Here is a 25,585-nt window from a genome sequence, read left to right as displayed (position 1 = left end):
AATACTCTTGATCTCTCGAGCGACGCAACGGAATGCTAATGCAAATACACTTCATTTTTTATTAGTTTTAGGCGTTTTTTTAGCTTCGCTGAGAGTCTGAATTCTTCAGCGTTAGGCCAAACTTTGTTGCTAAGCAACAAAAAAAAAAAAAAAAAACGTTTTGCATGTTGAATTTGATGCTCTTGATCAGCAGAAGGGGAGGACACTGTATAGCGCAGCAGCTGTGCTCTACTATTAACCCACTCAGATAGAAACATGGAATTAAACTCCATGCTAGATTATGCTGGTCAAAATACAATATATATGCTGGTTTATACTGGTCTGGTGCTGGTTAACCAATATACCACCATTCAAAACCCAACAAATGCTGGTTTATATTGGTCGAAACTCAACAAAGGCTGTTTTTACTGGTCAAAACTCAACAAATACTGGTTTTTACTGGTCAAAACTCAACAAATGATAGTTTTTACTGGTCAAAACTCAACAAATGATAGTTTTTACTGATCAAAACTCAACAAATGCTGTTTTTTACTGGTAAACTCAACAAATGATAGTCTGGTGCTGGTTAACCAATATACCACCATTCAAAAACCAACAAATGCGTTTTATACTGGTCAAAACTCAACAAATGCTGGTTTTTACTGGTCAAAATTCAACAAATGATAGTTTTTACTGGTCAAAACTCAACAAATGATAGTTTTTACTGATCAAAACTCAACAAATAATGGTTTTTACTGGTCAAAACACAACAAATGCTGGTTTTACTGGTCAAAACTCAATAAATGCTGTTTTTCACTGGTCAAAGCTCAACAAATTCTAGTTTTTACTGGGCTAAACTCAACAAATGCTTTTTTTACTGGCTTAAACCCAACAAATGCTGTTTCTTATGGTCAAAACACAACAAATGCTGTTTTTTACTGGTCAAAACCCAACAAATGCTGTTTTTTATTGGTCAAAGCTCAACAAATTCTAGTTTTTACTGGGCTAAACTCAACAAATGCTTTTTTTACTGGTTTAAACCCAACAAATGCTGTTTCTAAAGGTCAAAACTCAACAAGTGCTGTTTTTTACTGGTCAAAACCCAACAAATGCTGCTTTTTACTGGACACAATACAACATACACTGGTCATCTGATGGTGTTGTGCTAGTTTTTCAGCATTCTGGCATTCAAGGGAACACATACGCTGGTTTATACTGGTTTCATGCTGGTTGACCAGCATACGACCATTCAAAACCCAACAAATGCTGGTTTTTAATGGTTAAAATATGACATGCTGTTTTTTACTGGTCGAAATACAACATATGCTGTTTTTCACTGGTCAAAATACAACATATGCTGTTTTTTACGGACCTTGTGCTGGTTAACCATTTTTTCAGTGTTCAAATTTGTTATTGAATGTTATTTTTCAGCATACATTCAAAACCCAAAAATTGCTGTTTTTTACTGGACAAAATACAACATATGCTGGTTTATAGTGGTTTGATGCTGGTTGACCAACATACCACCATTCAACACAAAACATACACTGGTCTGGTGCTGGTGGACCAACATGCCACCATTCAAAACCCAACAAATGCTGGTTTATATTGGTCAAAACTCAACAAATGCTGGTTTTTACTGGTCAAAACTCAACAAAAGCGTTTTTTACTGGTCAAAACTCAACAAATGCTGGTGTTTACAGGTCAGAACCCAACAAATGATAGTTTTTACTGGTAAAAACTCAACACATTCTAGTTCTTACAGGTCAAATCTCAACAAATGCTGGTTTGTACTGGTCAAACCTCAACAAATGCTGTTTATTACTGGTCAAAACTCAACAAATGCTGTTTTTTACTGGTCTGGTGCTGGTTTACCAATATACCACCATTCAAAAACCAACAAATGCTGTTTTTACTGGTCAAAACTCAACAAATCTTGGTTTTACGGGTTAAGACTCAACAAATTCTATTTTTTTTACTGTACAAAACTCAACAAATGCTGGTTTTAATGGTCAAAACTCAACAAAATGCTGTTTTTTACTAATGTGTTTGAAACAAATCAAAACATATGCTGGATTATACTGGTCTGATGTGAATATGGTGCTAGTTGAGCACTGTACCAGCATTAAAACACGGTATACCATACCAGTGTTCAAAACCCAACAAATGCTTGTTTTTACTGGTCAAAACTCAACAAATGCTGATTTTTACTCATCAAAACTCAACAAATGCTGTTTTTTTTACTGGTCAAAACTCAACCAATGCTGTTTTTTTTACTAGTCAAAACATGACAAATGCATGACAAATACCAGTTTTTACTGGTAAAATTTGAACAAATGCTGTTTTTTACTGGTCAAAGTGCAACATATGCTGGTTTATAGTGGTTTGATGCTGGTTGACCAACATATCACCATTAAAAACAAAACATACACTGGTTTATACTGGTCTGGTGCTGGTGGACCAGCATGCCATCATTCAAAACCCAAAAATTGCTGGTTTTAACTGGTCAAAATACAAAATAAGCTGGTTTATGCTGGTCTTGTGTTGGTATGGTATGGCTTCTTAGGGTGCATTATAGAGGCATGCCTAGAATTTAATGATCTCTCACCCAGAACTTTTACGCCCTCTTGTGGCAAAATCCAGTATTTTATCTTAATCAAGTCGTGGTTTGTGCTAAAAGATCTCTACAGTACTGAAGTCCGTTTCTGTCTCAGTGGAGGCACTTCGGGGGCTTTGGGAGGCTCTGAAATGGCAAGCGATGGTGGAAATGACAATCAAGGAGCCGGCAGCCCATTTGCATTCTCCGCTCCTAATCATACTAATTATTCATGCAGAAACGAAGCGAACAAATTGGACAGACAGAGTCACTTAATTCGTCCAATCAGCTTTGAACAGTCTCATCTAATCCAAGATACCGAGGCTTTTTTTATCGGTACTGATTGATGAAGAAGACGCTGTGGTTCATTACAGCTTTGGAGGCTCTTGTCTTGCTTTTGTGGTAAAGTTCTAAGATAAGGTCCAAGTAAAGGGAAGGACCCTGAAGATCTGAGACTATATGGAGAAATGTATTTGCTAATCCGAGGTCTAAAAATGTCTCTGTCCTCTTTTTTTGTTTCTTCTTATTTTAGAAATTCTGAATGGTGGGGTTTACGTGGATCAAAATAAGTTCCTGTGTCATGCGGACACCATCCACTGGCAGGACATCCTGAAGAACCCTCGAGCTGAACTTCTGGTGGTGCCATCCAACAACAGCGGCAGCACATGTGAGTTCTTAACTAAAAAATCTGTTAAAAATCTGGACTATGAAGGAACACATAAGGAATCATGTACACTAAAAAAATGATGTGCACTTTTGGCAGTGTGGGCAGTGTTACAAATCCTGCTGGAAAATGAAATCCGCGTCTCCAAACCATCACTGACTGTGGAAACTTCACACTAGACCTCGAGCAGCTTGGACTGTGCAAATTAGCAGCCAATTAAATAGCATCTACCGTGCTCACACTCAGTATAATGCACCGCTATATTCCGTATCACACTCCTCTGATTCACTGAGTCGTTTGATATGAGTCGTAAAGAAGTGATTCACTCAGGGGTCAGTGATTTAGGCCTCTCTGAGAGCGGACCCTCGTCTGCAGCTGATCTGTAATAATCTATAACGTCTCTCGCAGTCTGCTGCTCAGTGATAACAGCTTCCAGAACGGTCCTCCGCTCAGCTGTTATACTGCAGCTCATAACGGCGATTTACTGTCCGCACTAAACCGCGTCCGCTGAAGGTGACTGGACTGAACTGGACCCTCTCCTGAATCACCAGGCGCTTCTGTAAACCACAGAATATCATCTATTAATAAACACACAATCAAAGTCTGTGTTTGTTTGCTTGTTTTCTGAGAGACGAAAGTGTCACAGCTATTAAATAACTCGCACGGATCAATATTAATATACAGTACCAGACAAAAGTTTGGACGTATCTTCTTATTCAGCGTTTTTAAGCTTTATTTCTTTATTTATTTGATTTTCTACATTGTCGATTCATATTAAAGACGTAAAAACTATTATTTCTCAGCACCTCCAGGAACTTCTTCAAGATGGTGAGAAATATACTGAGCTTAACCCTTTAATGCGCAAAATATCCACACCCCCTATAATGAACAACACAGATCGAAAATGATTCACGTATTCTTTGTTTAATCTGTTGAAATAAATTTATTTCGTGATTATATGTTCCAAGTAACATTTAAAAATCGTGTTTTAAAATAACAGTGATCATTATTTCCATTATTTCCATTATTTTCATTTTTAAATAATACTTAAAAAATAGTTTTTATATTACTAGATTAAATTTGCACAGATGGGTGAAAATTATTCACAATTATTTTCTATATTATTCTTGCTGGCTGTTTTTTCTTGTGGCTATTTAATATAGTAGACAAACTAAAAATCTATTTTTTATATTAAATGTATTCTTTTTTTTTTCTTTAAGGCACTTAGTTTTGTATTCGTTTTGTTTTTTTTTCTTTAAATTTTTTGTTTGCAGTTTTTGGTGGATTTTGTACATTATTATTATTATTATTATTATTATTATTATTAACATGTTATTATTATCAGATTCATAGAAAAATAGTTTACTTCTACTGTTTACTACAGTAGAGTTAGATAACAGCTAAAAATAATTACAGCCCTACATGAAGTAACATGGAAAATGAATGTGGGTATTTTTTTATTTCAAAAAGTAGGAAAGAAAAATGAAAAAGGATGATCATAAACAAGTTAATTTAGGAATACCTTGAATACTAAGGGATTAAATTAATTTATTGCAGAGGTTTTCTTAGTCGGGTCACTTTTCACCCATATTGCTCATCAAAGGCTTAAAGAGAGAAAACTTAAACTTTAATCCACCTTGTTACAGTAAATCACTATGTCACTGTAATTAAAATAGCTTTTAGAAACGAGGTCAGACGTGTGGATTATTTTAAATGGTATAAAAGTACCTGGCCTAAAGTAGATTTTGTAGGCTGTAAGAGCAAGTTACCACTGTCTGAACTGTTGGCATTGAGACAGCTGCCTGCACTCTCAATGTTTGGTATATACTCTATCTCAGCGTTTCTCAACCTTTTTTCTATCACAACACCCTTTAAATATATGCGAGATGTCAAGGCACCCCAGTTTACCGGGGGGAGGGGGGTTGGGGGGGGATGGGGGGGTTGCTGGCGCAGTACTTCAGGTGAGAACGAGGGGTGTTGCTGGCGGAATATGAAATGATTAGCGCGAAACCTGCTGACTTTTTTCAAACGAGTGAAATACTCTGCTACACTCACTGCTGAACTACCACTGGATGAAGAAGTTAATGGCTCTGATTCAGAGTTATCTGAATCTGCAGTCTTCTTTTTAAAAAACGTTCCATGCTAGCCTGAGTGCTTCACACAACTCTCGCAGTGCATCGCGTGGGGGACAAAAACTTTACAGTGTGTCCCAATTTAAGGGCTGCATCCTTCAGAGGCTGTATTCGAAGACAGATTGCGTCACAGCTGCGCAGTAATACACCGCCTCTGTGGGTCGCATCCTTCAGAGTATGCTGCCTGTGAATTGGGACACACCCCGACACGAGCTGACTCTGGAAAGGAAATATGCACGTGAGGCGCAATATTTTGACGGCACCCCCGATGAAGCCAGACGGCACCCCAGGGTGCCGCGGCACCCTGGTTGAGAAACACTGCCCTATCTAATATTAATCAATTAATTAAGGAAAAAACAAGATTTAAAAATGTAGATATATGATTTATTCTCTTGGTGTTCTCTTAACATTCATGTTGTGTTTACTCCTGATGAATCTGTGATACTTATGAACTTTCCTGTCTGTGTTTATGTGCAATAACACATGGAAAATTGCTGTTTACTGGAGCTGCAGTACAGTCGTCCAACTCATTCATCTAAATCTGGACGGACGTTTCTCTCCCCGGCCGCCTGTAACAGTATTAAAGTTTGAGAGTTTTCTGCTCTGGCGTTATATTTGAAGTCAGACGAACTCTGGAGGAGAACAAAGGGCTGCTGGAGCTGAAGGGGGGGAGGCGGGGTTTATATATATATATATATATATATACATATATATATATATATATATATATATATATATATGTATATATATATATATATATATATATATATACAGAAGATTGGCAAATTGAGGCCCTTGGCAGAAAGAAAGCTGTTTGAGAGTGAGAGTGAGTTTACAGTGGAGTTACGCTGAAGTTAACTCTCCGCTGTAGAGTTACGCTCAAGCTGTTATTACACACAGTTAACCCCACATTCAACCCCACATACTGGCAGCATGAGTACCTCACAAAACTGAGGGGTTATAACGTCATATATGTGTGCTATCTTACACCAACAGTCCACTTTTTTATGCCTCGTTTTAACAGCAACAGGGCTTCTAAATACATCTACTGTATCAGGAGCACTTAAAATACTTTAATTTTCCCAAAAATCTTCAGTGCACCTGCTGTATGAATTTGACCAGTCAGGTATTAAAGAGCTGTAAAGCCACTCTGCTGAAGTACAGAGTTATACAGGAGATTCAGTGAAGTTTCTCCAGCTCCAAGGCTGGAGCAGTATTAGCATTAGCTGCTAACTGTGCTCGCTATTGTTATTTCCCTGTTCAGAGGTGAGCATTATCAACCTGTAGCCTGCCTCTAACCCCAGCTAGCACTGCTGGAGTGGTTGGTTAGCCGCTAATGCTAATGCTCCAGCCTTTAAGCTTACTGTAAATAATAGTAAGCACTTTACTCAACCAAATAAACAGTTTTTAGGAGATAAATATGTGTAAATTAACATCCAGCTCTCGTTTGACTTTAAAATGAAGTCTTTTTTTATTACAGTTTTGTTTACTTAGCTTAGCTTTACGTAACCTGGTTGGCTGATTTCACGTTATACCTTAAATTAACCACACTCATGATTAATTAAGAGAATTAGTGCATGACTTTTTTTTGGCAAGGTAATTGAGCTTTCGAATTTAAACAGGTATAAAACAGGTGGTATAAAACCGATGAACACTGACATTGTTGGATGTTGGTGTTTTGCAGGTCGGCGATGTCATAGATCCTGTAACGGGCGCTGTTGGGGCCATCAGGAGGACCAGTGCCAAACCTGTAAGTATCAAATACAGAGGCAGGCAAAAGTTTGGGCAATACAAGATTTGATGACGTCTGAATGAATGAAGTTACACTTATATAGCGCCTTTCTAGAAACCCAGGGACTAAGCACCGATAGCTTTAGCCAATCACACACAGCGTACTCTTAACCGGAAGAGTCAGAACATGGAAAAAACATGGAAACTCCACCCAGATAGAGACTTGAACCCAAGACTCCAGCACTGAGAGACAAACATGGTAACCACTAAGCCACCATGCTGTAAACATTTTACAATAAGGGTACCTTAATTTACAGTACTTTCAACAGAATGTATCAACTACCGTATTTTTTAGACTATAAGGTGCACTATCAATGATTGGTCTATTGATCTGTTTTCTGGTCTATTTTCACACATAAGTCGCCATGTTGTTAATCTACACAGATCCCTCTCCTGAAATCTGTTTATTTGGGGGAGTAAAGTGCTTCCATTTATTTACAGTAAGCTTAGATTTCCAATATGTTCAACAACAAAGTTAGCTGCAGTGCTAAGTGCTAGTAAATGCCGCCCAATAGAGCTACACTGAGGAACCCTGAGTGTTCCAGTACCCCAGGGCGCTATTATCTAGCCTGCTGCTAACCCCATCTAGCACTGCTGGAGCAGCATTAGCATTAATCGCTAACCATGCTCACTATTTCCCTGTTCAGAGTTAAATATTATCAGCCTGTAGCCTGCTCCTAACTCCGGCTCGCACTGCTGGAGCAGCATTAGCCTTACTCTCTAACAACACTTGCTTTTTCCCCATTCAGAGTTAAGTATTATCAGCCTGTAGCCTACTCCTAACTCTAGCTATCACTGATGGAGCAGCATTAGCATTACCTGCTGATTCCATTTGCTGTTTCCCCGTTCAAAGTTGAGTATTATCGGCCTGTAGCCTGCTCCTAACTCCGGCTAGCACTGATGGAGCAGCATTAGCATTAATCGCTAACCCTGCTCGCTATTTACCCGTTTAGAGTTGAGTATTTTTAGCCTGTAGCCTACTCCTAACCCATGCTAGCTGCTAATGCTAATGCTCCATCCTTAGTGCTGGAGAAATTTGAGAAATCTAAGCTTACTGTAAATAAACGTAAGTGCAAAACCATTTTCAGGAGAGAAATAGATTAACATCCAGCACGTGTTTAACTTTTTGATTTCAAAAGAAAGTCTTTTTTTAATTACAGTTTTGTTTACTTAGCTTAGCTTTGCTTAGCTTAATTTGACACCCCCCTTATGTTCCTTATATAGTTCCTTATATTGTCTCTTAAAATGCGCCTTATAATACCGTGCGCCTTATAGTGCAAAAAACACAGAAATGAACCACTTTATCATTCTCTAAACTGTAGCCGGTCAGCATGTTCTTAAATATATAACTGTGCTCCAGAGTAACGTTCTGAGCATTAGCGTCTTCTTTATAGCTCCTGAGCTCATAAAGGAAGATGAAAGCTGCTGGTTATGACTGCGAGAGTTTAGGAGCGACCAGTAAAAGCCTCATTTTGGTAAATAATTGAGTGAAGCAATTAGATGTTCATTAAGCCGTGGCTCGAGGCTGTTTCTGAAGAGGCCTGTGAAAGCTCGGGAAACAATGTAAGATAAAAGACAGGTTTGTATTACAGGGATAACACACACCGGCCAATCAGCAGCAGCCTAAACAACTCAACTCAGCCTCGGCTTGATGTACTCCAGTTTTTTTTTTTTTTTTTTTTATTGTTCTTAGTGTTTTGTTCCATTAAAACCTTTTTTTTTTTACCTGCATAAATAGTGCTTCTAGTCTTTTAAAAAATAAGTTTTATCCAGTCTTTCATTCTTTAGATTGACGGATTGTAGTCGAGTGCTTTACAATGGCTTGGAAAAGTGTTCATACCCCTTAAACTTCTTCAGATTTAAGGCCCTATCATACACCCTACGTATAAGGCGTGTCGCTATCTTACACCCCCTCAACAGTCTATTTTTTACGCCTTGCACCTGCACCGTTAAATCACTTTAGAATAGAGTTTAGGAATAAATCTGATGATCACTGATGGGCGTGTGGGTCTAGAACTGAGGTGTGTTCAGGCACATTTCTAGCGTGCTGTTATCTGTTATCTTGGTGGCGGGAAATACAGGTGCGCCAGTGATTGATTAAAACCATACAGTCAGTTGCCCAATCCTAAAGTATCTTAGCCATGCAGGAGTGCCAAGTGCGTTGCACAAGCTCAGCAACAATAAACAAAATAAAAAATAAAATAACGTGTGAACGCAAAGGTCAATATCCTCTGCTGAGACGTGAAAAAGTTAAGATAAAAATGTGCCAAAGTCAGAGCTCACCTGGCTTTTAAAGGAGAACTCTGGTGTAAAATGGACTTTTGTAGTAGTAAAACATGATAAAAAGTTTCCTTTGATGAACAGCACACCTCCGTTCTCCCACAGCGTTCCGAGATCCAGAAATTTTAACAGTTTCTCCAAACACAATTCAGACTTGGTGATACGGGGCATAATTTACCCTGATAAATCACTTTTTACACCGTTATTCAGCTCAAAGTAGCTCCACACCTCCTTGCTAGAATCTGGAGAGCTCGGACATTTAAAACGAGGCATTAATGACTTAAAAAGTGCACAACAAGCTTATTAAAAAGCACTGTTTACATCCCATAATAACGCGAGCATCAGCTCCGAGCGCCGCCATCACTGTACTATGTATATACGTCTATGTCTATGTCTGTCTAGGTTGTATTCAGTCAGTGGTGCACTTGTGTTTTCTTTCGTTGCCAAGATAGAGATAGCAATACTCCAGAAATGTACCTGAACACACCTCATTTCCAGACCACCACACCCATCAGTGTACATATACAGCTCTGGAAAAAAAAAGAGATCACTTAAAAATGATGAGTATCTTTGATTTTACCAAATTGAAAACCTCTGAAAAATAATATAGAGGAAGATGGATGATCACAAGCCATCAAACCAAACTGAACTGCTTGAATTTTTGCACCAGGAGTAAAGCAGCATAAAGTTATCCAAAAGCAGTGTGTAAGACTGGTGGAGGAACACGTGCCAAGATTATTAAAAACAGTGTTATTCCACCAAATATTGATTTCTGAACTCTTAAAACGTTATAAATATGAACTTGTTGTTTTCTTTGCATTATTTGAGGTCTGAAAGCTCTGCATCTTTTTAATGATTTATTCAGATATTTCTCATTTTCTGCAAATAAATGTTCATTTTACTCAAACATAAACCTATAAATAGCAAAATCAGAGAAACTGATTCAGAAACTGAAGTGCTCTCTTCATTATTTTTCTCGTTTACCTTATAATATTTTTAGTGTTACATACAAACAACTCAACTAAGTGAAAGTGAAACTGCAGAAACACAAAGTTTTATTTTTATTTTTTATTTTACTGTGTTTTTTCTTTGCATTAAATCCTGTTTCTTTTTTTAAACAGAGCTTCTAATGAAGTTTAGCTTCAGCCGGTCTTTCATCCCTCAGAGCGCCGGGCTGTTTGATATCTGGAAAGCCTCAGATCCTGAGTTTGTTTAGCAGAGAGATCGAAACGAAGAGGAAGAGAAAACGCAATCCCTCGTTCTCCCACATGCTGGTCAGAGCTGGTCTGACCCCTGGCCGGGGGGATAACCCGCCGGGTGGTGCGGCTCGCCGCGTGGGCGATAATTACAGAGGGAGGACTCGCTTCAAACCCAGAAAAACAGAGCGAGAGAAAAGAGAAAGAGAGGAGAGAGGGAAGAGATAAAGGAGATGGGAGGGTAGAAGAGAGTCCGCCCTGTGGACCGCCAGTCGAGTGCTGTACTTCAGCGCTGCACTGTAATTAGCCCGGACTCTGAACTGCATAACAACAGCGGATAAGTAGACGTATTTATCCAGAGTCGCAAACAGCAGCCCACTCCACCCCGCAAGATCTCGCAACACAAGAGCAGAGTTTTCCAGTATATAAACCAAATATGTCGTAATATTTCCTAGAAAATTACTAGAAAAGGATTTGGTTACAAAATAAACAAAATACTGCAACATTCTGCTTCTCCATCAGCAGCCAGAGTCTGAGAGAGAGAGAGAGAGAGAGAGAGAGAGAGAGAGAGAGTGCAGTAGGTCATGCTGTTTCTCTATCATTAGCAGCGGGAGTCAGAGAGAGAAAGAGAGAGAGAGAGTACAGTAGGTCATGCTGCTTATCCATCAGCAGCCAGAGTCTGAGAGAGAGAGAGAGAGAGAGAGAGAGAGAGAGTACAGTAGGTCATGCTGCTTATCCATCAGCAGCCGGAGTCTGAGATAGAAAGAGACAGAGAGAAAGAGAGAGAGAGAGAGAGAGAGAGAGAGTACAGTAGGTCATGCTGCTTCTCTATCATCAGCAGCCGGAGTCCGAGAGAGAGAGAGAGACAGAAGTTAGAGAGAGAGACAGAGACAAAGAATACAGTAGGTCATGCTGTTTCTCCATCAGCAGCTGGAGTCTGAGAGAGAGAGACAGAAAGAAAGAGAGAGAGAGAGAGTACAGTAGGTCATGCTGTTTCTCCATCAGAGTCCATCTGAGTCCCATGAGTTTTGGCATGGCAGTGTATCGCCAGAGTATTAAATAATTTAATGAACAATAAACGATATAAACTATAGTTTATTTACAAACCAGAATGAACCATAAAACTTATTAAAAAAAGTCCCTTTTTTGGTAGATAGAATATAATCTTATGAATATATTTATTTATTCATAAGCAACATTTGCTGATTTGTGATTTATTCTTTAATTTCATTTCTGAAAAATGAAACTTTTTTATGGCTTTAATCGATCAAAGCAAAGTGTTTTTATTTATTTTTATTTATTATAATTTATTCTTCTATATTAGAATAATAATCAGTGTGTTTGATTCTAAAGGAAGGTAACAGGGTGGTAAATAGGGTTTATGGATCTGAGCATTTTATTTCAGCCAAACTCAAAAACGTACGATTTCTACATCAAATAACAGCTTCAGAAAGGCAGTAAATGCAGTTTATTTAAAGCTGGTTTTAAGAAGTTATGCTGTAAGGCTGTGACTGTGACGGGCGATGTGGGGACTAGAGACGATCCGGTGTGTTTTATGAATTTCAATAACTATATGTGTCTCTTTTGTTCTGTGTGTGTGTGTGTGTGTGTTTTCTGTGTGTGTGTGTGTGTGTGTGTGTGTGTGTTTCAGTAACGAAGACGGTGTGTGCTGAGCAGTGTGACGGGCGCTGTTTCGGCCCGTACGTCAGTGACTGCTGCCATCGGGAGTGTGCCGGGGGATGCTCCGGACCCAAAGACACCGACTGCTTTGTAGGTCCATCCTTATCATCCGGTTCTACAGCTCTACTCTAAGCTAATATACTGTATATACTGTGCCTTGCAAAAGTATTCGGCCCCCTTGAACCTTTTAACCCTTTGCCACATTTCAGGCTTCAAACATAAAGAAATGAAATTGTGATTTTTTTGGTGAAGAATCAACAACAAGTGGGACTCAATCGTGAAGTGGAACGAAATTTATTGGAGATTTTAAACTTCTTTTAGAAATAAAGAACTGAAAAGTGGGGCATGCAATACTATTGTTCAGCCCCCTTGCGTTAATACTCTGTAGCGCCACCTTTTGCTGTGATTACAGCTGCAAGTCCATTAGGGTACAGTTGGTCTCTATCAGTTTTGCACATTAAGAGACTAAAATCTTTGCCGATTTTTTTTTTGTAAAACAGCTGGAGCTCTGTGAGGTTGGATGAGGAGCATTGGTTTGTGAACAGCTCTTTTTCCACAGATTCCCCGTTGACTTAGCCATTCCAACACCTAGATATGTTTATTTGTGAACTATTCCATTGTAGATTTTGCTTTATGTTTTGGGTCATTGTCTTGTTGGAAGATACAGTAAACCTCAGGTCTCAGTCTCAGGTCTTTTACAGACTCCAATAGGTTTTCTTCTTCCAGAATGATCCTGTATTTATTTATCTCCATCCATCTTCCCATTAATTTTAACCATCTTCCCAAATCTGTCCCAGTTTTCAGCTCTTTCTACAGAATTTCCATTCAGGATTCAGGTCTGGACTTTGACTCGGCCATTCAAACGCTTGTATACGTTTATTTGTGAACCGTTCCATTGTAGATTTTAGTAGCTTTATGTTTTGGTCATTGTCTTGTTGGAAGATACAGTAAACCTCAGTTCCCAGTTTCAGCTCAGGGTGATGAGCTGTGTTACTTTTCAGCCGCGCAAAGCACTTTATATTTAGGCAAAAAAGTTTAACTTTGGTCTGTTCCTACAAAGACCGACATCATCACCTTGCTGCAGATGGAGTCACTGTTCACTGCATCGTTCACTATTCACTATTCACTATTCACTATTTAGTTCACTTTGCAAAAGGAGAGTCTGTATGGGAGAGAAATTAATGCAGAAGAAGCCTTTTCTGAGCACACGCCACAAACAGAGTCGCTTCAGGTATGCTAAAGCTAAATAAAGCACATTAAGACAAAGCAGTTTCGTTTTGGAATAAGGTTCTGTGGACTGATGAAGCTGAAATTTTAGAGTTATTTGGAAGGCAGTTATTTTTATGCATGGTGGAAAAAGAACACAGCATTCCAACACAAACACTGACTTTACTGTTCCCCACAGTAAACTTTGTGCCAGTTCCATCATGCTGTGGGTCTGTGGGATCAGTGCAGGTACTGGGAATCGTGTTAAAGTTGAGGGTCTCATGGATTCCAGTCAATATCAGCAGATTCTTCAGAACAATGTTGAAGAATCAGTGAGAAAGTTGAAGTTGAAGCGCCGGGGCTGGATACTTCAACCAGACAACGACCCTAAACACTAAACACTAAACACTAAACACTGCTCAACATCTACTAAAGCACTAAAGTATTCATGAAGAGGTACATCTCAGTCCCCAGACCTGAATATTACTGAAAATCGGTGGTGTGATTTAAAGCTCAGAAACCATCAAACTTGACTGAACTGGAGATTTGGAGTTTTGTAAAGAAGAATGATCCAAAATACCTTCAACCAGAAGCTTCAACCAGACTCTCATTGGAAGCTATAGGAAAAGTTTAGAGGCTGTTATTTCTGCAAAAGAAGAATCTAATAAATATTGATGCTATTTTTCTGTTGTTTAAAGAATTATTGCACACTTTCTGTAAATCCTATAAACTTTATTTCACTTCTCAAGCATCACTGAGTCCGTCTGCTATATATATATATATATATATATATATATATATATATATATATATATATATATATATATATATATATATATTATACAGTAATTGTGTACTGAAATATAAATTTCATACTAAACCGTGTCTCTTTGGTGCATGTGTCAGAAAAACCCCAGTAAAGTAACTAACTGAAGAACTAAAAGAGCTACTTTGTTAGCTTAGCAGCTTATTGGCCAAATACAAGCATAAAATAGTTTAATTAGAGTTTAATATAAGCAGCAACACTCTGCCCAAGCCAGCAAATGCGATTAAATTGATTTTATCCGAATTATGAAACTATACGTTTTTAAATGGCTCCATTTGTTAGCGTGTGTTGCAGCGTTGGTGGAAATATTGCGGTTATTATTCATAGCTTCAGGAGTTTCAATTACGCCCGGTTATTACCGATCACAGATGTTGATCGTATACCTGCCAGGACTTTTAATTAGAACCGCATTTCACCCTTTTGCGTGGAGCCCTGGATCAATTGTTCCAATTTTACTCCATCTCAGCCCGAGAACGGAGTGCTGGGTCACAGTTCGGTGCAGAATCAGCTGCTAATTGTCTGCGGGAGCTTTGATTAACGAAGTGCGGCAGGAAATAGTTTGGACGGAATGTTCTGAAATGTTTCTGAGCTTAATAATTCAGTCCCTGCTGGGAAATCAGCTCAGAAGCTGGTTCCAGGTGTGCATTGAGTGTGTTTTTTTTTTTTAAAGGTGTATAACCTGAGCGTACTCTAGGCAGGTAAGTGGATATGAGTTTTTAATGATACAATGAAAAACGACAATAATACTGTGAATACAAGAAGACTCAAATTGCTAAACTGGACTGAAAATGTTGTCAGTTTTTCATTCATTTCGTCACGTTTACCACCAGTGCATAAAATAAATAGTTTAAATGGTTGCCTAATAAATGTTGCAATAACCATGTTCAATAACCAAGCTGCTTGTCAGGTTTGTCAAACCCAGATAACATAAGAAAGCAATCAGTTGGCCTAAGTGGCTTGGGACAATTGTCATATTATACTTAGCAACCGGAGTATTGGCCCATGCATCTTGGCATGATTGTTGTATTATACCAACCCAGTCTCATTTCCCATGCTAAACACCGGCATGCGTACTCATACACACGCATAGTGCTGCGTACATATGCTACGCTGCTGTTAAGTATATGCAAAGAGCGAGAGAGAGCGCATAGGACACAGCGCGCGCGCGAGAGAGAGACTGAAACATAACGCTTGCGCGTGAGAGAGAGAGAGAGAGAGGGAGAGAGAGCCTGTGACATAGCGAGTGAGAGATTTATTAAACAGTGATTAAACAACTTCAACTTATGCAGGTGTCCACGCAGGCTCACTCACCTCCTGGTGTTTGTTTCTGTTTCCGGATCTGTCATAAAGCAAGGATGTAACAGATGTAGGGCACTACAAGAGAGGCACCCTAGAACATCTTTGTGATGCATTTTTTTTACGGTCCGGTAAACATTTTAATACACACATTAAATATTAAATTAAATGTAATAATATTTATTCGCTCTTATCCGTATAAGGTATTTTAAATATAAGAATGAGTAAATAAAATATTTTTTATTATTACATTTAATTTAATATTTAATGTGTGTATTAAAACAGCCAAATAATATCTTGCATTTTGTATTTAATTACAATAAAAATGTTTACCGGACAGATGTAGTGCCCTACATCTGTTACATCCTTGCTTTATGACAGATCCGGAAACAGAAACAAACACCAGGTGAGTGAGCCTGCGTGGACACCTGCATAAGTTGAAGTTGTTTAATCACTGTTTAATAAATCTCTCACTCGCTATGTCACAGGCTCTCTCTCCCTCTCTCTCTCTCTCTCACGCGCGAGCGTTATGTTTCAGTCTCTCTCTCGCGCGCGCGCTGTGTCCTATGCGCTCTCTCTCGCTCTTTGCATATACTTAACAGCAGCGTAGCATATGTACGCAGCACTATGCGTGTGTATGAGTACGCATGCCGGTGGCGTAGCATTTGTACGCAGCACTATGCGTGAGTATGAGTACGCATGCCGGTGTTTAGTTTTGCGTACCATTTCGTACGCATGGGAAATGAGACTGGGTTGATTATACTCAGGAAATGGGGTGTTGGCACATACATCTTGGGTCAGTTGTCGTATTATACTCTGCAACCGGAGAATTGTCCTATACAGCTTGGTACAATTGTCTTAATATACTCAGCAACCAGAGAATTTGCAAAAGTGTCTTGGGCTGATTGCCATATTATACTCAGCAACCGGAGTATTGTCTTATGCAGCTCGGCACAATCTTCATATTATACTCAGCAACCGGAGTATTGTCTTATGCAGCTCGGCACAATCTTCATATTATACTCAGCAACCGGAGTATTGTCTTATGCAGCTCGGCACAATCTTCATTTTATACTCAGCAACCGGAGTATCGTCTTATTCAGCTCGGCACAATCTTCATATTATACTCAGCAACCGGAGTATTGTCTTATGCAGCTCGGCACAATCTTCATATTATACTCAGCAACCGGAGTATTGTCTTATGCAGCTCGGCACAATCTTCATATTATACTCAGCAACCGGAGTATCGTCTTATTCAGCTCGGCACAATCTTCATATTATACTCAGCAACCGGAGTATCGTCTTATGCAGCTCGGCACAATCTTCATTTTATACTCAGCAACCGGAGTATTGTCTTATGCAGCTCGGCACAATCTTCATATTATACTCAGCAACCGGAGTATTGTCTTATGCAGCTCGGCACAATCTTCATATTATACTCAGCAACCGGAGTATTGTCTTATGCAGTTGGCCTATGCGCAGTATTGTCCTGTGCGGCTCAGGTCGATTGTTGTGTTATACTCAGCAACTGGAGTATTGTCCTATGTGGCTTGAGTGGATTGTTATATTATACTCAGCAACCAGGGTGTTGGCGCATATGTCTTGGATCCATTATCATATTATACTCAACAACTGGAGTATTGTCCTATGTGGCTTGGGTTGATTGCCTCGAGAAGACCCAAGCATTTGGGCCAGAATTGGACCAAGATTCAAACCTGTCAGACTGAACTTATTCTCTGTATGTGGTATTTGTGGTATTTGGAGTGATTTTTGCAGTATGGGTGATAATTAACGAGTTTGATGAAGCTGATGATTAGCTTCTCATGCTGGTCAAATATCTTGGTCAAACTAAGTCATACATGTTTAATATCATGGTAGAGGTTGGTAGAGCAGCTAAACTCTAATCAAACATACTATAAACCTAAACTGGATAAAACCTATGCTATGTTTTTTAGCTCTTAAATCTTCGCTTTGTTGTTTGTGTTCGTCTGAGACAGGCTTGCACGAACTTCAACGACAGCGGCGCTTGTGTTACTCAGTGTCCTCAACCTTTCGTCTACAACCCGACCACCTTCCAGCTGGAGCACAACCCTAAAGCCAAGTACACCTACGGAGCTTTCTGCGTCAAGAAGTGCCCACGTGAGTACCAGTAAAAATTTCAAAATGCGCACAAAGTTTCACGACTGTTTACCAGTGTTTTTATTGTGAATCTGACCAAAATATGTAAGACTTTTTGTCCCAGGTTATAATAGGGGTTCTGAGGACTTTCCAGTTCACATTTCTTGGTACTTGGTACATTAAAATTCCAACCTCTGAGTTGAACTGGATAAAATCTTAAGAGCAAATTGTAGTAAACTGGTAAAAGTTGAAGTACAAGATAATATAGGTTTCTAATAAAGTGGCCGTTTGCTTGTGTCAGATCCAGACAGTAGGATTTTTAAGTGGTTGGAAGTTAAAGACACTAAATGTTTCTCATAAAGCATCAAGGACGTGAAAAAGTGAGTTTTTCTGTTCGAAGATAACTTCGTGGTGGACCACAGCTCCTGTGTTCGAGCCTGTCCGAGCAACAAGATGGAGGTGGAGGAGAACCGCATCAAAATGTGCATCCCCTGCACTGATATCTGCCCAAAAGGTAAAGATCCATCATCCTTCCACTGTCATACACTCTTAAAACCATTCCTCTCTCCTCTTTCTCTAATTTCTGCTAAACTTTGGGCTGAATATCAACGAAGAAGGTTATTTCCCATTATGTCCTTCTTTTGGTAACTGGTTTTAGATAGTCTAAGATGGTCTTTGATGGTCAAGGTGGTTAAAAAGCTGGTCATTCGTTCAAATATTGTTCACAATCAGATCAAATAAGGACTTGTATAATAGATCAAATGCAACTTACACCCAAAAACCCAAAACACCTCGCCAACTGTGAAGCATGGAGGTGAATCAGTCATGCTCTTGGGTTGTTATTTCACTTAATCAGATACAGCGACTACCGATTAACTACCTAGGAACTTACTAATCTTTCAGCAATATCATAGCATAACCACCTAGTGTATAGACTGTAGACACTGAACAGCAATATATCATCCTCCCAGCACGCATACACCCCCCTCGTTAAACACACATACTGGAGTTCTTCAGGCCACGTCACGCGTCTTTACGTGCTTACGTCACAAGTACAGCCTCTAAAAGAGGATTTGGCTCAGTTTTACTGAACGCGAGCGGCTGGTGGAGCAACGGGGACTTCAGAAGGGGAAACTCAGAGCTCAGTAGCTCATTCACTCATAGTAAAAACAAAGAAAGGAAGGAGTGAAGCTTCTGACTAAGCTCTCTCTTTTTCTCTCTCCCTCTCTCATTCTTTCTCTGATTGAACATAACCTGGAATCAGATTCATCCACTCTGAAAGGTGACCCCATCACACCCGCCCAGTTTAAAATGATGATGATTGTGCAACTACCCCTAAAAGCTAAATCCCCCAAATCCCAAAACTTACAGACATCAGCTTTAATTAAGATAATAAGTACATGCCTCATGCGCTTTGAGCTGTGCAAGATTTTTTTGTGCCCTCACGATACCAAAGACACACCAACACACTGTGACAGATTACAGGATTAGTTAGAATAGTATCTACATTGTTTTTTTAAAGAGTTTGATTGTAGTTTTTTCAGCCGTGTGAATAAAAGAAGAGCAGTATCTCAGTATCAGCTCTAACTCCGTGAAGCTCAGTGATCTCAGCCTGTGTAGAGGAGTGAAGTGAGGCAGTCAGAAGAGCGAGCAGAAGTGATGATGGATTAATATTTCACACAGTAAACTGGGTCATATCGCTGCTGAATATCACGTACACTGCCTGCTGCTTCTCCCGGCTTCTTATCTTCTGTTCTGTGGAACAGGGAGGTTAAAGAGTTTCACCGCCAAATGAATAACGGCAGTTCCTGATCGCTTCACATGTTGAATCCTATCTTTCTTCTTCAAAGAGTTTTAGATTAGACGTTTTGAGGGGGAACTGGCTAAAGTACACGACCCAAACAAACCCAAACATCATCTCATCATCTCAGACTTTTCATCTTCAGTGGATTATGTCTAGATTAATACATAGAAATATCATAATTTCTTTACTTTAGATCTTCAATGTTTAAATCTACAATTATATCATCGCCGGTTTTAAAGATATAAACATCAACATTCTAACTGCTGACTGTTCAGTCTGACTCGTCCATTATTATATAGAATCAAAGAGTATACCATATCCACTGCATAGTATACCATAGCAACCACATAGTATTCGATATGTCAAAACCTGTTATACCAGGTCAACCGCCTTCTATAACAGAGCACCCACCTAGTATGCCATAGCCACTGCATAGTATAACAAAGCCAAAACTTGTTATACCATGTCAACCACCTATTATTCCATAGCAACCACATAGTATATCATAGCCAGCTACTAGTATATCATATCCACTGCATAGTATACCATAGCCAACACATATATACTGTTTGTATACATCAGCCAAAAGTTGTTATTCCATATCAACCCCCTACTATAACATAGCAACCACCTAGTATACCATAGCAACCACATAGTATTCGATAGTCAAAACTTGTTATACCAGGTCAACCGCCTACTATAACAGAGCACCCACCTAGTATACCATAGCCACTGCATAGTATAACAAAGCCAAAACTTGTTATACCATGTCAACCACCTATTATTCCATAGCAACCACATAGTATATCATAGCCAGCACCTAGTATGCCATAGCCACCGCATAGTGTATCATAGCCAACACATACTGTATAGTACACATTAGCCAAAACTTGTTATTCCATGTCAACCCCCTACTATACCATAGTAACCACCTAAAAAAAAAACAATAGCAACACCCTAGTATAACATAGTCCCACTTGTTATACCATGTTAACCACTTACTATTCCATAGCAACCACTTGGTGTACCATTGCCAATACATAATATACCATAGACACCACTCGTTATACCATGTCAATAACCTACTAAACCATAGCAACCACATGGTATACCATAGCCACCACTTATTAGACCATAGCAGACACCTAGTATTCCTAGCCACCATATAATATTACATAGCAATCACTTATTATCCCATTGCCACCACATAGTATTACATAGCCACTACATAGTATACCATACCCACCACCTAGTATCCCCAGCACCTAGTATACCATGTCAACCACATAGTATACCATAACCACCATGTGGTATAGCATAACCATCACTACTTTATAGTATACCATATCCAACACATAGAATACCATAGCCAAAACTTGTTTTACCATGTCAACCACATGATATACCATAACAACAATATAACATACCATAGCCACCACTTGTCATACCATGTCAGCCACCTACTAGAGTTACCACCTAGTATACCATAGCCACCACCTTGTATCCCCAGCACCTAGTATACCATGTAAACCCCATAGCATACCATAGCCACCACATAGTATATTTAGGCATCACTTTTTATACCATGTCAACCACCTACTATACTATAGCAATCACATAGTATACCATAGCCTCCGCAAAGTATACTATAGCCACCACTTGTTACACCATGTCAGTAACCTACTTTACCATATGAACCACCTAATATGCCATAGCCCAGAGCCAATCTATAGTATCCCCAGCACCTAGTATACCATGTCAACCACATAGCATACCATAGCCACACCACCATGTAGTATACCACAATTACACCACAACAAATCTTACCATATAAACTATATAGTTTACCCACCCCCCAGGATACCATTGAAACCACCAAATATAAAGTACCATATAAACCACAAAATATATACTAACCACCTAGTATACCATAGAAACCACCTAGCAAAACATGTCAGCCCTTATTACCACATAGTAGCAGAATACCTACTGTACTGCTAGTTGTTGTTATTGTTATTACAGTATTTTGCAGTTATTATTAGACTCTGGTTCTGATGTTCTTTTTTTACTGGAACTGAAATACTGTCTATAGAAATTCTCTCCGTTCAGCATCTTTAAATGCTTTTACAGTCTGATTCTCAAATAATAGATAATGCTAACATAATAGTAAAGTGCTGCGTACAATCAGATTCAGCCAGACTGCCAATTTCAGCCCATTATTACAGCAGACGCAGACAAAGTCAAGTACAGCACAAATAGCCTGAAACTAATGGAATGATTCATATAAGAGGGAGCAGCGTCTGTTTACCACACAGACACATTTAAACCTGACATTCTGCTTCTGTACGGCTGATATTTACAGAAATTCAACCTAAAACCAGACCACAGAACCAGTAACGGGTCAGATGTGGAACCAGAGCTTCTTATAGTGCTGTATTTTTTAGATTTTTATACCATTTTCTCCCCAGTTTTTTTTTTTGAGCTGATGCTGTAGCATTACCGAGTAGCATCACAGCGCTAACGCTCGGAGGAAAGCGCAGCGACTCGGTTCTGATACATCAGCTCACAGATGCAGGCTTGTGCTGATCCACATCACCCTAGGAGTGATGAGGGAAAAGAAGAGTGCCATCTACTGTACTGTACCCACCCAGAGAGAGCAAGACTGATTGTGCACTCTCGGGGCTCCGGCAGCTGATGGCAAGCTGCATGATCGGGATTCAAACCAGTGATCTTCCGATCATAGCGGCAGTGCTTAGCTTGCTGGACCATTCAGAGCCCTTAATAAAATACTTTTTAATAGCATTTAATAGCATTTTTTTAGCATATTTATGAGACTTTAGATTACACAAAAATAATATTTTCCAACTTAAACTCTTTTCATTTTTCATTCAATCTATTTTTTCATGCATTTGTTTCCCCAGTTATGGCAAGCTGCACAACAGGATGGACAATTTTAGTGAAATTGGCATTTAATGAAAATCATCGCCGCCACTTGTTATACCATGACAACCACCTATTATACTACAGCAACCACCTAGTATACCATAGCCACCGCAAAGCATTACATAGACACCACTTGTTATACCATGTCAATAGGCTACTAAACCATAGCAAAACCTTTTGTTATACTATGTTAACCACCACTTGGTATACCATGCCAACCACCTAGTATATCACAGCTATTGCTAGCTATACCATAGCCAAAACTTGTTATACCATGTCAACCACCTACTATACTACAGCAACCACCTAGTATACCATAGCCACCGCAAAGAATCCCATAAACACCACTTGGTATACCATGTCAATAACCTACTACACCATAGCAACTACTTGTTATACCATAATCACCAGATGTTATACCATGTTAACCACCTATTATACCATACCCACCACTTGGTATACCATCCCAACCACCTAGTATATCACAGCTATCACACAGTATATCAGCCACCACCACCATATAGTATACCATAGTCATCGCCGCCACATAGTATACCATCGCCACCACTTGTTATACCATGTCAACCACCTTCTATATTATAGCAACCACTTAGTATACCATAGCCAACGCAAAGTATCCTATAGACACCCCTTTGTTATACCATGTCAACCACCTACTTAACCATAGCAACCACTTGTTATACCATAGCCACCACTTCTTATGCCATAGTCACCACTTGTTATACCACGTTAACCACCTATTATATCACACCCATCACTTGGTATACCATCCCAACCACCTAGTATATCACAGCTATCACATAGTATATCAACCACTGCCACCACATAGTATACCATAGCCAAAACTTGTTATACCATATCAACCACCTACTATTCCATAGCAACCACCTAGTATACCATAGTTTCCTTATAGTATATCATAGTCATCGCCACCACATAGTATACCATTGCCACCACTTGATATACCATGTCAACCACCTAGTATACCATAGCCACCGCATAGTATCCCATAGACACCATTTGTTATACCATGCCAACCACCTACTAAACCATAGCAACCACTTGTTATACCATAGCCACCACTTGGTATACCATCCCAACCACCTAGTATATCACAGCTATGGCATAGTATATTAGCCACCGCCACCACATAGTATACCAAAGCCACCGCATGGTATACCATAGCCAAAACTTGTTATACCATGTCAACAACCTACTATTCCATAGCAACCACATAGTATACCATCGCCACCAATTGTTATACCATGTCAACCACCTACTATATTATAGCCACCACCTAGTATACCATAACCGGCACCTGGTTGGCCCAGGCACAGGTGCAGACATGTTAAGTTGTTCATGGTGACCTTTTTCTGTTTTAAATATACATTTATATTTTATAAAATAATTTTATATTTTAAATACCATAACTACTACTGTATTTTACAGGGTGGCCACAACAGCAATTTAGTAACACCATAGCAACCACCTTGCAACCCCATGCAAATGTTAAAAAAATCTAGGCAGCGGACACAAGGCACGTTATATAGATACACTGACCCTGCTTTGTACTATTATCTGCTGTGCAATGCTACGTGTTTCTATGTATCGCAACTCATTCAGTGTACAAATTGTCCAGTTATGACTTGTGAAAATATCTAATGCAGGTGATTTCCAGCTCCGTTAAAACACAGGGCGTGTATAAAAATGTGCGCCTCAGATCCAGACTCTGCGCCGCCGAGTTTGAAGGTTAACTGCGTGAGCTAAACACAGCGAGCGCAGTAAAGCGAGAGGTCGGTGCTGCGACCCTGGACTTGTTTGCAGCTTTAATGTGATCAGGGATAAAGTCGTGTTTACGCTGAGCGTCTGTGTTGTGTCTGGGTTTCAGTGTGTGATGGAATAGGAACAGGAAGTTTACAGATGGCTCAGACCGTGGACTCCAGCAACATCCACAAGTTTGTCAACTGCACCAAGATCAACGGCAACCTGATCTTCCTCATCACCGGGATCAAAGGGTGAGGAACTGTCTTCCGTTTTATTGAATGAGCTTATTTTGGTAAAACTAAGGTCATTTTTCCACCTGCAGTTTTCAGTCTGGTTAAATTGCAACCTCCTAGCAACACCACGGCAATCTCTAATACCATTAAAGCATCTTGGATACCAAAGCAACGATTGAGCAACATTTAAGAAATAACCTAGCAACTCACTAGCAACCACAAAGCAACCTCAGGAACCTCATTTTAACAATAGAACCCATTTAGGTAACAATTTACTAAGATCATAGCAACCACCTTGCAACCCCATATAAACCACCTAACAACTCCAGAGCCAGTATCTTTTATATTATAGCAACAACCTGGTTCAGTTTCAGCATAATGAACATATCTGCATTCATTGGACTTTGGATGAATCCAGATTGTATTCCATAGCTACCACTTGACAACCACATAGCAAAAGTACAGCACCCATCTAGCAACCATTCGGCAATGCCATAGCAACCATTTTAGAAGAAAAAAACTACAACTCCCTAGCAACCACTAAGCAACCGCAGAACTGATTAGCCCTGCAGTAAAAAACTGACCATTGCTGGCAGATTTAGAGCTGTTTTAGGTGGGACACTAAGCAACTCCACAGCAACATTTTAGAAATAAACTATAAACTTCCTAGCAACCATGAAGCAACCCCATAGCACTTACCAAATAAAATAAACCAGCATGCATCTGGTATACGAAAGCAGCAATTTAATAACATCATAGCAACCACCTTACAACCCCATACAAACCACTTAACAACTACTATACCAACAATCTAGCAAAGACAGTTTCACCATAGTGACCCATCAACCACCTAACAAGACTCTACAATTCATCTATCTATCTATCTATCTATCTATCTATCTATCTATCTATCTATCTATCTATCTATCTATCTATCTATCTATCTATCTATCTATCTATCTATCTATTTAATATGGTTTTATTAGACATTGCATTTGTTTGACCCCATAGCAACCACTTACAGCACCTATCTAGCCACCATTAAAAAACACCACC

The 25,585-nt window shown here is 39.4% G+C and overlaps 1 protein-coding gene across 1 annotated transcript in view; it reads left to right on the top strand.

Moving 5' to 3' along the window:
- LOC103029321 (receptor tyrosine-protein kinase erbB-4-like) overlaps positions 1–25,585 on the top strand; it is a 351,238-nt gene that overhangs the window by 242,458 nt on the left and 83,195 nt on the right. Inside the window, exons 4-9 of the mRNA XM_049473086.1 lie at positions 3,108–3,242; positions 7,056–7,121; positions 12,290–12,408; positions 17,644–17,785; positions 18,165–18,278; positions 24,421–24,547. Coding sequence (XP_049329043.1) covers positions 3,108–3,242; positions 7,056–7,121; positions 12,290–12,408; positions 17,644–17,785; positions 18,165–18,278; positions 24,421–24,547 — 703 coding nt within the window. The remainder of the gene's footprint in view (positions 1–3,107; positions 3,243–7,055; positions 7,122–12,289; positions 12,409–17,643; positions 17,786–18,164; positions 18,279–24,420; positions 24,548–25,585) is intronic.

The sequence above is a fragment of the Astyanax mexicanus genome, unplaced genomic scaffold (assembly GCF_023375975.1).
Source record: "Astyanax mexicanus isolate ESR-SI-001 unplaced genomic scaffold, AstMex3_surface scaffold_33, whole genome shotgun sequence".
NCBI classification, from domain to species: domain Eukaryota; kingdom Metazoa; phylum Chordata; class Actinopteri; order Characiformes; family Acestrorhamphidae; genus Astyanax; species Astyanax mexicanus.
Note: the sequence above shows the minus strand (reverse complement) of the source record. Positions and strands in the feature narration are given on the sequence as shown.